The 13,890-nt window shown below is 45.4% G+C and overlaps 1 protein-coding gene across 1 annotated transcript in view; it reads left to right on the forward strand.

Annotated features, from left to right (window-relative positions):
• FGFR2 (fibroblast growth factor receptor 2) overlaps nt 1–13,890 on the forward strand; it is a 100,513-nt gene that overhangs the window by 73,420 nt on the left and 13,203 nt on the right. Inside the window, 5 exon segments of the mRNA XM_045569389.1 lie at nt 4,565–4,660; nt 4,662–4,717; nt 7,973–8,094; nt 10,012–10,122; nt 11,608–11,798. Of these exon segments, the coding sequence (XP_045425345.1) occupies nt 4,565–4,660; nt 4,662–4,717; nt 7,973–8,094; nt 10,012–10,122; nt 11,608–11,798 (576 nt within the window).

Raw genomic sequence — 13,890 nt, forward strand, 5'->3', positions numbered from 1 at the left:
TTCTCAGGGCCCTGAGGCTCCCATAAGGTAGGATGGAGATTTAACCATCTACGATTGGCTCCGTCAGATGAATTGTCTCCCTGCAGCTCATGCCCTCTCCCACTGCCACCAGCATCTCAGGAGGGGCTGTAGGGTATTTTTTCTCAGACTTCAGTTTCACCCTCCCTGTTGCGGGTACAGGTAGACGGCAAACCAGATAAAAATCAAGGGCACTCAAGGTCATCTTTTGTAACGATACCTTCGAGGCAAATGGCATGTTCCTGAGGATCTTCAAGGAGGAAGATGAAGGGCTCCTGGGTGCCAGGAGCCAGTTCTCCACCGAGTATTAGTGATCCTTAAACACACTGAATTCCGTGAAGGGGACTTCTGCTTCCAGAAGCTCATTTCCCACCTGGCAGCTGAGCGTCACAATCTTGGAATTTTCTCTGTTCTTGCTCAGTCAGGTGGTCTAAGAAAGCCTCTGTGATTCCAGAAAACATTTGGGCGAACAGAGAGTGGTCACGGATGGCTGAGCTGGAATCTGCCCTTTCACGTGGCACCTCACCCTCCCCTGCCCCGCATGCTCTTCTCCTTTCTCTCCTCTCAGCCTGCACAAGGCACGACGGTTTGGCTGAGCTGACCTGGATTCTGCCTGATGCGACCAGGTAGATCTTCCAGGTAGAACCAGCCGGTCGGGACTGGCGTGCCATTGCTCTGATGGGTTTACTCACACAGTCTGGGGCAGGGGCTTGGTGAGGCGGAGATTTGTTCAGGGAGAAAAGTGAGTGCCTGATAGATAAACTGCCTCACCTCATTACCTAAATTTTCTTATGGAGGAAAAAACATGCAACCTTAGAAACCCCTTTACGTGTTATCTTAGTCACCCAGCTTAAGGTGGTGAAAGCATAGTACTGCGCAAGGCTTAGATCATAACTGCTCACCCCTGGACCTCGAGTTCTGGTTTGGGAAGGTGGTCGCAGCCTACGAGGCAGCGTTTCTTTGGCAGCCCGAGGTCCAAGGGCGTTGGTCAGTCCTCAGGTGAAAACACACAAATATTAATCATCCCTCCCCTATAGCATCCCTGCTCTGTTCACGGTGAGATCCCCTCGAATTGATAAATTTAATCTAGTATAAAGAGATAATATTATTTCTTGGTGGCCCTTTAAAAAGAAAAGAAAAAAACCACTTCCTCACTTAATCTCTTGTGCTATGGAAATATACGAAAAGCACATTTAGTTAAAAGCTTGATTTATGGCACATGGTAAAGAGATTCCAGAAAGTGAGGAAGCTGAATTAGAGATCGTAAAAAATACGTGCTTTAAAAAAAAAAAAATGCCTGCCAAGATTTGGGAGTGGGAAAACAGTTTATTGGAGTGTTAGCATTGATCATAAGTAACTTACTTATCACGAAGATGGAATATCTTTGAATTATTATAATTAGAAAGGAAACTCCAGAATTGAAGTTTCTAGGTAGGAATTGAAGAATATCTGATAGCGAAGATTATGATTTTGTGCAAAATAAAAAAAGATGATAATCTAATAGTGCGGAAGCAGAAGGATACCAGAGGTGGGCAGTGAGAATTGCTGGAGGGTCTGACTCGGAGAAGAGAAGTTCCCGGGGAGCGTGGTGTTCCCTGGGTGTCCCTGCAGGGAGGGCGCCAAGCCCCCGACACAGCTTCGCGCTTGGAGTAGAAGGCAGTGAAGAGAAAGCCAGTCGTATTTTACGGTCCCAGAGGGGATTTTAAAAGCATAGTAAAAATGCATGGAGGTAAAATTAAGATATACATGTACTTCAGCAGACAGAGCAATCAAATTCTTATACTTTGGGCATTTTCTTACCTTCCCCCTCCCCCACCTTGTGTTTTTACAAAAGTATTTTCCAGATTTGTACATATAATCTGAATCTCTATACTTCATCTGAATCAAATTCCCATAAGTGGTCCTTTTTTTATAAACATCCTTTTTAAATTTTAATAATAATGAAAGCAAAATTTGTACTGGTTTTCCATTTTATTTGTTTGTAGGTGTTCTATTTTAAAATCTGTCACATTCAACTCTTGTTGAGATCGGACGCTCTGTTTGGGGAAAGGTGCCACGGGTTTGTGGACGCAGATTCCTTTTGGGTCACAGGTTAGCTACAGAGCAGTTAACTTCAGACTGCATGTTAAATTTTCCTGTTCTGAAGTAGCCCCTAAGCCACATTTGTCATTAGAACCTTCTTACCCTCCAACTTCCTTCCCGCTGAGACACTGTCCCCCCAGCTCCAGGATTCTTTATTTCTAGCTTGCTGGAGCCCCAGCCCTGCCGGCTGTGAGCAGAGGGCCTGGTCTTCCAAATCAGATGTGTCCCTTAGAAGTATGTCCTCTTCTGCAGTCAGCCCTTATTGTCACTGGGTTTCCTTTCTTGGTGCCCACAGTTTGACAGTACAGTCATTCCTCAATACCCATGGGGGCTCAGTTCTGGGATCTCTGCAGATACTGAAATCCATGGGTGCTCTAGTCCCTTGTATGTAGTGGTGTAGTATTTGCGTATAACCTACGCATATCCTCCTGCATGCTTTAAATCATCTCTAGCTTATAATACCTAGTACACTGTAAATGCTATGCAAATAGTTGTTACACTTTATTTTTATTTATATTGTTTTTTATTGTTGTATTGTTATTTTTTGTTTTTAATATTTTTGATCTGTGGTTGGTCCAATCGTGGATACTGAGCCCATAGATACAGAGGGCCGACTGTATCTTATATACAGAACGGCCCTGGGTTCCTAATGCTCCAAGTTATCCAGAGAGAGGTGCCATTGTTTCTTCTCTTGGATCTGGGTTGCAAGTGATTCTAAAGACACTAAGAAAAAAAAGTTGTGGTGTTGGTAGCAAATCTTAACCGGGCTCAGCACTGAGCATTTTGTTGGGTTTTTCCCTCATTTCATCCTCACATTAACGCTGTGCAGTTGGAACTGTTCCTGTCTCCTTTTTAACAGATGAAGAAAATCGGGCTTAGGAAAGTTAAGTGGCATCCCGTGTTGAAACCAGGACGTGGACCCCGACGGTCTGACTGCACAGCCCCACGTTGGTGCGGTTGGTTGGGGTGCAGCCCACCCAACGTGGGGTCTCCCGTCGTGCACACTTACAGGGGAGGGCAGCACCAGGGTTGGCTGCTTGGCTATGCGTACTCAAGGGGGCACCCACACTGGTGGGATGCAGAGGAGCCACAAAACCCAGCCTGGTAGCAGAAGGAAGGGCCGAGAGCAACGATCTTGTAATTTCTAACCTGTTTTAGAAGTCAGTATATTCAAGCAGATGCCCTTCGTTTTCTTTTCCCCTTGTTCATTGCCTCACTTCAGATCCTTATTATTCTAAAAAATATTTTCGTTAAAGAAAGTACTACTTCTAAAACATAAAAGGAATTCGTATACATGGTAATAAAATCCAAATGGTCTAGAAAGTTCTGAAATAAAACACATTTTCTACCCCATCTCCCAACCCTTAATCTTTCTCCCCAAAGGTGACCACTGCTAAGTCTCTTATATATCCTTCCAGAAACTTTTTAAATTCCTGTGTTCTCACACCTCGCTGTGGGAAGGCTGCCTCCCCACATCCTATTCCGTAAGCTTCACTGATGAGGGCAGTGACTTTCAGGGACAAGGTGCAGGAGCTTGGACCTGCTTCTGCCTGCAGGGCATTCTGGTCATCCAGAACCGCGGCCCCAGTGATTGCCCAGTCGGTTCCCCATCTTCACTGATTACAGCACATCGTGTACCCTGATAGTGGAATTTGGGGAACTCTGGTGTCCAGTGATGAAAGGGGGGGGGGGGGGGGGGGGGGGGGGCTATGCTACCGGCCATGTAGAGAGTGTCCTGGCTGCAGAATTTGCCGAGTCTTGGCCATTCAGGGCCTGTAATGTGTCATTGCTAGTCTGACTTTTACCATTCACGGAATGGTTTGGCATCAGCACATCCGTCTCCAGAAGGACTGGGGAGAAACCACGCGGCCCCCAATGCCAGGGTCTTGGGTTACCTTGAATAAAGGGACTCAAAGCTACTGGAATGTCTTTCATATCCAAATCCTAGACCCCTTCCCTAGAGATACTCTGCTTTACATTTCAAAAGACAGAGGAAACACTGAAGAGCTGACTTCCTAAAAGTTGTCATGAATTTCATAAGCACGTGGCATTGATCCATGCTCTGAGCAGGTCTAAGAGGAGATTGGTTATCCGGGGGGCTCCAGTACAGGTACAGGTATAAGTAAAAAAGCGGTAATGAACTTAGAGCTGTCTGCATGTCCTCAAGGGGACTATTTGGAGGAATTAGGACAGAAAGAAGACATATTTTGATCAGACATTTTATTTGAATTTTATTTGAAAACCTGATCTTAGGAACATGTAATTTGGATGAAATCTAGTACTGCATAGATGGGAGGACTGAGGAATTGGAATCCAGCCCGTTTTTTCATTTTGGTTCATGACTTCGGCCGGCCCCCACCCCCTTCCTTTCTAAGAATCGGTATTCCTGGCTGGGTTTGGGCTGACTTCCGGCCTTCTCTGGTGGAGCCAGGATTACATCAGGGTCTTTGCATTTTGTATCCAGGTTTCTGCCGAGTCCAGCTCCTCCATGAACTCCAACACCCCGCTGGTGAGGATAACAACACGCCTCTCCTCAACAGCGGACACCCCCATGCTGGCGGGGGGTCTCTGAGTACGAACTGCCGGAGGACCCAAAATGGGAGTTTCCAAGAGATAAGTGAGTACTTCTACTAGGCATTTTCCCAGAAGGGAGACTCAGCTATAAATGGGGTAATCAGATTAACATTTTTTTGCTGCGACCTTTAACTGCAGAGGTCTTGCTCTGATGATGTCAACATGAGGAAGATTGTATTTCTAAATAACCAACTCCTAGAAAATAAGAGAATGGACTTTTTTTTTAATAGCTCCTGTAAAGCAGAGCTACTAAGCCCTTTCTGGTCTCCAGAGAAGATGGCACTGGTTGTCATTTTTTAAGTGTCTAGGCAATTCGACACCCAGTCAGATGGAAGAAAAATAGAATTATCCAATTTATAAAACAGATCTGACATTCTAACTTTTGGTTACTAGAATGTGACTGTTCCGTAGTTCATTTCTGTGTAGAAATTAGATGCAGAATATAAATTGCCTTAAGGATCGTTACCCAATGTTGCTGTTTTCTGATGGTTATTAATGTCATGTTGGGCTGAAAAGCTTCAATTATGGTACTTCATATCTAATTCCTGTGGTCCATAATATTTTCATTATTGGATAATACAGAGGTGTCATTATCAGATGTTTGGTCAAAGCATGGCCACATGGGGTTTGTTGATGGCATTGTTATGAGCTGTGTGTCTCATGGTCTGGCTTGAAGTCCACGTGCTCTGGGCTCTGTTGGGCAGGATTTGAGTCCTGGCTCTGCCAGCCAGTGGCTGGGCAACCTTGAGTGAGTCACCTGATTCTCTGAACTTCACTCCTATAAAATGAGTGCTGTGATACAGACCTCCCAGGACTGCGCATGATTCTTGGCTCATGCAAATTTCCCTTCCATTTCCATCATATGTTGGTAACCTAGGAGCTCTGAACTGCAGACCTCAGCAAGATCATTGTGCTGGGCACAGAGTCAGTGGTAGCCCTTGTCCTCTAGGCAGGGACCAACCCCCAGACCCACCTTCTGAAATAAAGTGTGGCAGTCATTGAGGGGCTGTCAGCTCACTTCTGGGGTACTTCTTATAGTAATTAGAGTCTGAACAGCCTGAAAGTGATGGAAGGTAGAAATGCTGACTATATTTCTGCACCAAATACACTGGAATAACCTCTTGACTTGCTTATACACAGCTACCCTGTTTGTCTTGACATCTGCAGGAGCTCCCTGGGATTATGTTAGGGAAGTCTTGAATATACCCTTCTTGCATATACATATACAAATTTGGACACACAAAGATAAGCTTTTCCAGAGATGAGCAAGATATGACGAGCTCTATTTGGAAGGGAGAGGTAGCTTTTGTGGCACTTGGAACTTTGAATCACCTGACTTCACATTGTTGTTTTTAATATTTTTGATCTGTGGTTGGTCCAATCGTGGATACTGAGCCCATAGATACGGAGGGCTGACTGTATCTTATATACAGAACGGCCCTGGGTTCCTAATGCTCCAAGTTATCCAGAGAGAGGTGCCATTGTTTCTTCTCTTGGATCTGGGTTGCAAGTGATTCTAAAGACACTAAGAAAAAAAAGTTGTGGTGTTGGTAGCAAATCTTAACCGGGCTCAGCACTGAGCATTTTGTTGGGTTTTTCCCTCATTTCATCCTCGCATTAACTCTGTGCAGTTGGAACTGTTCCTGTCTCCTAGTTTTATTTCCTAGTTTTATTTCCTTTTAGTTTTATTTCCTAAAAGCCGATGTAGACACACTAATGTGTACCGTAAGCTAGAATGGAGTAACTGTATGGACATCATTCAGTCAGAGCAATACTAGAAGTAATTTCCAGCTTATTTGTGTACTATAGTAAAAAGACATTCGTTCATTCACTCAAGACATGTTTATTGGACACTTGCTGGTGAGGCACCAGAGAAAACAGAAAGAATGATTTCTTCACCTGTAGAATGTGGAGAGAGAAAGGGGTGTTTCTTGTGAACCCTGCCAGCTCTCTAGTTGGTGTGATTATAGGGGTGAGTTCATGTGCACATTCCTGTGTAGATGTGATTGAATTGGGGGAATTGTGATCATGTTTTAAGAAAGTACAGTTTTAGGTTCACTTTTTGCCACCTGTGACAGACACTGCAGTCAACAGTGGGAGTCTGTGTGTGCCGACCTCTTAGCTCCCACCCGGGGGTACCCCCGAGTGTGGAAAATCTGAGTGTTCAGCGTTTCGAAACAGCGCTTAGCACAAACGTAGGTGGAACAGATTTCCAATGAATGAAGGGCTATTTAGAAGCAGTTTATTAGATCGGAGGCAGAAGTTATACAAAGAAAGGATTGTTATGCTTGTAGTAGCAGAGCACTGGGACATAAATTAGCCATTTTTCCAATGCAAATGTTTATTTTTCTGCCAAGATGTTAAATTTAATTTTAGTTCTGATAGAAAGAAACAAAATGACCTCAGCATAGCATACACTGCCCCCCCCCCCCCCCCCCCCCCCCCCCCCCCCCCCCCCCCCCCCCGGTAAGCTGAGCTTTTCAAAGCATTGTGTACTTACTGTAGATACTGTTTACTAATGGCAGCTCAGGACTTTGCTGTGTTATGCTGAAGTTAAAAAACTATACTCACAAGTATTCCAAAGCCTTCTCCATTCTGTTGATTTCTGGAATATCTAAGGACGATATGTGGCTGTTCGTGTCATGTACATAGAACTTCTACGCTTAGAAATTTAATCTGTTGTGTTCACTTTAGATTTCCTTCATTGTTAATTATATGTAGCTCATAAGGACTTGTAAACTTATGCCAAAAAAATTCTCCCCTAATTTATTTGAATTTTCTTTTTTCTTCAGTGAAAAATTAGAGATTCCTTGAAATGCTTTTAAGATTCACATCCTGTAACTTGGCAAGGAATGTGACCATAAAAATCCATCGGTATTTGAATAATAGTAATTTTAAAGTCCCCGCTTTACAGGGACAAAAAAAAAATGAGAACAGCCTTAACGTTTTTCTTTGAGCCATTCTAAATTACAAATATTTAATTGGCTCAAGATCAAAAGCTCATCGTTGGCACTTAGGCAAAGCTGACCACCTCACTAGCAAGGATACCTTCCATAAAGAAAATAAATCGAGAATACAAATGTGAAATTTAATAGCTGTTCCACTAGTAATTGACATTCTCTAAAACGTCACTAAGAAAATACTCGAGCGCGTGTGTACCCTGAGCCTCATTAGTTCCATATGATAAATACGCCGTGCTTTTGCAAGCCGCTGAAAGATTTTTATATTTAGTTCTGGAATTTTCCTCTCTGCACCCCTCACCAGATGCCGTGTGCTAATCCCCTATTTACACATTTAGGCTGACGCTGGGCAAACCCCTGGGGGAAGGCTGCTTCGGGCAAGTGGTCATGGCAGAAGCCGTGGGGATCGACAAAGATAAGGCCAAGGAGGCGGTCACCGTGGCAGTGAAGATGTTGAAAGGTGAGTGGAGAGGCGGGAGGGGAGAGAGTCTTATCAAGAATGTTCCTTTTGTGGCATGTGAACTCTATCACGCCAGGGGGTCAGAGAGCACATAGTTGACCTGGAGGTTGAGCAGTGTTTGGTATAAATCAGCATCTTGGGCAGATGATTTATCTTGAGCTGTGTGTACTTATCAAAAAGAAAACCAGTTTTGCTAGAAAGCAGTCGCCTCCCGCATGGAGTTCTTCTTTTCTCCCCTTCTAGATGACCGTGATTGTTCATTTTCTCTCTATGTTTATGTGCTTAGAAAATATCGACTCTCGTATGATTGTATTTAGATGGGGGTTAGGACGTGAGAAGTGGGAGCCAAACCCTAACTTGTAAGTAAAGGGAAATGGGCATTTTGGAGGCGGCCCGGAGGCTTGGGGAGAAGAACACCTTCTCTTTTGTGTGAGGAGCAGAGTAAAAATGACACTGGTCTGGGAGAGTCACTTGGAAGCTGAAAAAGGAACTAACAGTGGTGGGGCTGATTCGGAGCCTCCCGGGACACGTGACAACCACCCTGAGATGGAAATGTCGTTCTGCGCTCGTGGGAGTCTGAGCATTTCTGCATTGACCTTCCAACCCTGCTCATGCCTGTGTCCTAGGAGCTTAAAGAACTTTTAACCATTAACTTATTCCTCCCACAGTATTCTTTTATGAGAAGAGTTATGGGGAACGGTCACATTATAAATCCCATTGTAGGGATCTTGGACAGGGGACCCCGGCGGAGCATTTCCACGTTCCCAGGCGGAGAGGTCTGACCTGGATGTGGGCGCCGGCACGTGGGGGCGCTCCAGGGGTAGCCTGTTTCTCTCTTTCGTGGGTTCCCGTGGGATGGTCATCACATCCTTCCCTCGGGGGAAACAGCAGGCCGGAAATAGTCAAAACGATGTTGATTTTTAAAGTTATTGATCTGAATGGCTCCCAAGGAAAACTAGGGTGTTTTGAGATGCTCCTCACCTTGGGGCTTGATGCCAGGGAGAAGAACTGTTGTTTTCTCACCTAAGGTATCGTGGCGTCACCGACAGAGGCAGGTCCCTGGCTTTGTGTCTCTATTGGCAGAACTTCTGGTTTTGTTAGTGGGCTCAGAGTGACTGCGTATTGCAGAAAGAAGTCTGGGAGGTTCTGTTTCTCCAGCTGTGCCAAGGCTGGCAGCCTTCTTTTCAGGATGTGGAAGGACCTTAGCCCCCGAGCCTTGTGGCATGTCCTTTTTTTATAGCCAGTGGATGGCTAAGAGCCTGGGGAGAGGGGGACAGCCTGTGCCATGTGTCCACAAGTGTGGCTTCCTCCTCGCGTGTGGCAGGAGGCTTCCTTCTCCATCTGTGGCAGTGTACACTCTGCACACATAATCGTGTCGCTCTTCCTTGTGTGTGAAGCTGAAAAGCTCTTTGCCACGTGGTTCCCATCCATAGTCCTATTTCATCTTTTTTAAGTAAGCCGAGTTTTTCCATACCAAGTTATCAGGACTCTTGGGAAAAAGAGTCTTGCCACTTACTAGAAGCTCCCTGTGAGCCCGTGTAGGTAGTGTCTGTGCCATTCCTGCTGGAAATTACAGAGCAGAAGTTTACGAAACTTTTTTTAGGGTAGGAGTTGCAGCCCCCTTTGAGAAACCACTAGAAGTCATGGCTTTTCACCTGCTAAGAATACACATGCATGCACACTGTGGACACAGTCACAGGGTGCCCCCTGGACCCAGCCCTTCGCATCAGAGGGAGGCCTGCGTTCTACACCTGTCTGGGCCTTTGTCCCTTCACTGATAAAATGAGATGACTTGGAAAGTCTTTTCTGGTTCTGAGATTCAATTTCATGCTGTTTTAACTAAGTTTGGGCAACTAATATTGGCAGCCGGTGAGTTCAAGGGTACAAACTGATTTGTGATATACCTAATGTTCGTAGATGATGCCACCGAGAAAGACCTTTCTGATCTGGTGTCAGAGATGGAGATGATGAAGATGATTGGAAAACACAAAAATATCATAAATCTTCTTGGAGCCTGTACTCAGGATGGTGAGTAGGAAGAAAAAAATGCTTTTATCCAAATACTCCACGGTTTAATGTTAGAATCATTTTGGAAACAGTTGGGCTTTTAGATCCTGCTCCCAGAGCCCCTCAAGTGCATGTTTAAAGATCTCTTTAAAATACCCTTAGGAAGATGTTCCCAGCCACGAACACAAAGGGGGCTCTGTGCCTGTACCTGGGGGACTGGGGAAAGGTGGGTGTTGGGCGACTTCGGATTTGAGGGCATGGAGGGTCCTGTTTTTTCTAGATTGTAACCTGGAGGGCGTTTGGGGAAAGGCAGTCTCCTTATGTTTTTGTTTTGTAAGTGCTAAGAGCAATGTCTCAAAATAAGATTCTGTGTTTTGGTTGAGAAGCTCTTCCCTTAAAATGGCGATTGAGGAACCCGAGTCTTGCTGGGATCAACAGATGGCTGAGCTCCCAAAATAGCTTAAAGGAGGAGAAAGTGGCAGGAAGGGACACATTCTCTTCCTTAGGGGAGAGAGGGTGCAGCTTCTTCCATTGAGTGTTTACTGACGCTTCGGGAATCAATTTGTCAGTTATTAATAAACTTGAAAATGCCTATCTTTGACTTTGCAGTTTCTCTTTTTGATCTGTTCAGGAATCTGCAAATCTGCAAACTTTCTTCTGTAAAGGATGACCATAGATATTTTAGACTTTTGTAGTCCTTATGCTTTTTGTCACAACAACTCATTTCTGCCATAGTAGTGAGAAAGCAGCCCAAGAAGTACAGAAATGAATGGACTTGGCTGTGTGCCAATAAAATTTAATTACCCAAACAGGCAGTAGGCAGGCTTTGGCCTGCAGGCTGTAGTTGGCCAACTCTCTAGTGTATACCATGGAGAAATTATTGCACATGTGTACAAGGAAACATGTACAGGAATGTTTGCTACCTAGTGTTTGTTATGGCCAAAACCTGGAAGCAAATGCCCATGAGTACAGGGGAATGGATGAATAAAGTGGGGTGTACTTATAGGATACAACGTATGTAGCTGTGAAAAGGACTGATCTAGACTTACTTTTATCTGCCTAACTGGGTTCCAAAAGGACAATGTATGGGTAGAAAATATTGCAAAGTTCTACATCTATTATTCCTTTATGTCATTAAAAATAATATATTATTTATTGATACACATACGTATGTAGATTAGTTAAAATGAGCCAGAAGGATACACTGGAGGGTGCAGATTTTTGATAGCCGCTGCTTCCCAAGAGGATAGGGAAGAACACTTCAACTGTATCTTTGTGTATTTCTTAAAGCCTTTTGAGGTTGTCATGACCAAGAGTTAACCATCATTTTGGATAGATTAGGGTGCAGGCATTCTGTTTTTATGCATGCTTTTCTGTACGTTAAAATTTTTAAAAACCAATAACAGTGAAAAGCATTGGGTCATAATAACTAAAAATCCTTGGCTGAGTGGCTGAAGGGCAGATCCTGGATTCTGTCTCGAGGGGGCTTCTCTTCTACCCCAACAGGCCCTCTCTACGTCATAGTCGAGTACGCCTCGAAAGGTAACCTCCGAGAATACCTCCGTGCCCGGAGGCCCCCCGGGATGGAGTACTCCTATGACATTAACCGTGTTCCCGAGGAGCAGATGACCTTCAAGGACTTGGTGTCATGCACCTACCAGCTGGCTAGAGGCATGGAGTACTTGGCTTCCCAAAAGGTAAGTCCTTCACATTTGACTTGGTTGGATAGAATCCAGTTAAAAATGTCTTTGAGGAAAAGAGGCACTTTGGATGTGCTCATTTGCTAGATCAAGCCCTTGCATGTCTTGTATGACCTGGAAAATATTTACTGCATTATTCACATTCGGGTTTAATGAACTCTGTGAAGCCAGAGCAGCCTCATAAACCTGTAACGACACTGCAGAGCTGTGCAGAAAGGGTGTCTTTCCTTTGAGACAGGGCAGGGTTTGACTCTCCTGGGAATTCAGCTCTCCAGGTGGAGGATGGCTTGTTCAGAGGGTGTTCCCTTTAATTCTGATGATTTATTTACTTTTTTGGGGAGAGCTTCATTTGTTTCGTGGTTATTCAGTTTTTAGACATAGACTTTAGGTGTTGTGTTTAGGTTTTGAGTTCGATATGGCATTAAATAGTCCAAGAATAAAGATCAAACAAAGATGTATTTGAGCAACAGTGAGTCCTGGATATCGGAGTTTATTTTGATTCATTTGGCAGGTGACCCTCTGTGGTTAGAAGTTGGCCAGGTCCCCTGAGGTGAATTGCCACATTCCAAGCATGCCACTCACCATGGAACTTTAAACATTTCAGTTATTCTGAAAGCAGTTAGACAGGTGCCCAGATGTCCTTGGGGACATTTCAGATGGCCCAAGAGACCCCTCCTTGGCCCCACAGTCCGGGAGGAGAACTGCAGAACCGCCTCTGTGGGCAGCGGTGGGCTCAGCTCCTACCTGTGGTGGAGCTTGTTCCAGCATCAGGAAGCCCTCGGGTCCCCACAGAGGTGAGGTCCTGTGGTGGATGTGGGCCCTCTGTCACCTGGGGGCCTGGGCTGCTTTGAAGGGTCACAAGCTCAGGTCTCCACAGAGGCCATGCCAGTTGCTGAGTGCGTGAGGCGGCCCATCAGGTCACTAGAGACCCCAGGGACGGCTGCACCTCAGCCCCATTGTCTGGTCACGTAGGGACATGGCCCAGAGCTGCCACATGTTCTGGGCTTTTTTTTTTTTTTTTTTTTTTTAATGTTTTAAAGTTTTTATTTTTAAGAGAATCCAGAGTTTAAGACTTTCTAAAAATTTTTTCCCTGTAAAAGTTCCCAATGTGTAGGTTTTAGGACACTGATGAAAGCCTAGTGTTGAGTTCTGTGATTGTGTGTGTGTGTACAAACGGGCAGGGCAGTTTGCCAATCGAAAGTCTTTGGCGTCCAGAGACAACCAGACTGCCCCAGAATGGGGGGGACGAGACACCGCTCCAAAGTGTCAGCATTGTGCAAGACAAAACTGCTGGGGAGACAGTTCTAGACGGAGGGGGGCTGACCAGACAACTAGTAAATGCAATGGCGTGACCCTGGGCATGATCTTGTGGGGGGGGACGGGGGGCAGCTCTTACAAAGGACATTTGTGAACACTTGGAATTTGAATATGGCTGTGTAATATTCCTGATATCACTGCATCGGTGTGGATTTGGGGGTGGTGGTAGTGGTATTGTGTTAAGGTAGGAGAGAAATGCTAAAGAATTAGGATGTGAAGCATCAGTGATACCTGCAACTCACTTTTAAATGGTTTAGTCATAAAAAATGTATATGGGGTGTGTGTGTGTGTGTGTGTGTAGGTAGGGGGAGACAGAGAGAAAGCGCACATAGCAAATCCGGCCAAGGTGACCATCCATTGTACTGTCCCACCTCTTCCGTAGCTGTGACATATTCCCGGAGAGTACTGGGAAGGGCAGCCTGTCCGCAGCTGCATGCGTGGACCCTCTGGTCGTGGTCGCTCCGGGCCACCTGCCCCCGTGTGCTGGGGGACATAGCCCTGCACCCAGCGGGGCACTGCTGCTGATGGCTGCGGGGTAGGCGTGCCGGCCTGGTCATTTTGCTCAGTTCCTCAACACACATTCCTAGGGCACCGGATGCCTCGTGCCGTTGGTTAGGCTGTCCGGTGAGGAGGCCGGAATGGACATGGTCCTTGCCCTCTTGGGGCAGAGACCGTGGGTGACAGTAGGAGAGATTGACAGTAAATGTGGGGATGAAAATAAGTATGTAAAAGAAAAATTGGGAAATGTGCTGTGGAGGAAACAAACAGTGGG

This window comes from Lemur catta, chromosome 14, assembly GCF_020740605.2.
Source record: "Lemur catta isolate mLemCat1 chromosome 14, mLemCat1.pri, whole genome shotgun sequence".
Classification (NCBI taxonomy): domain Eukaryota; kingdom Metazoa; phylum Chordata; class Mammalia; order Primates; family Lemuridae; genus Lemur; species Lemur catta.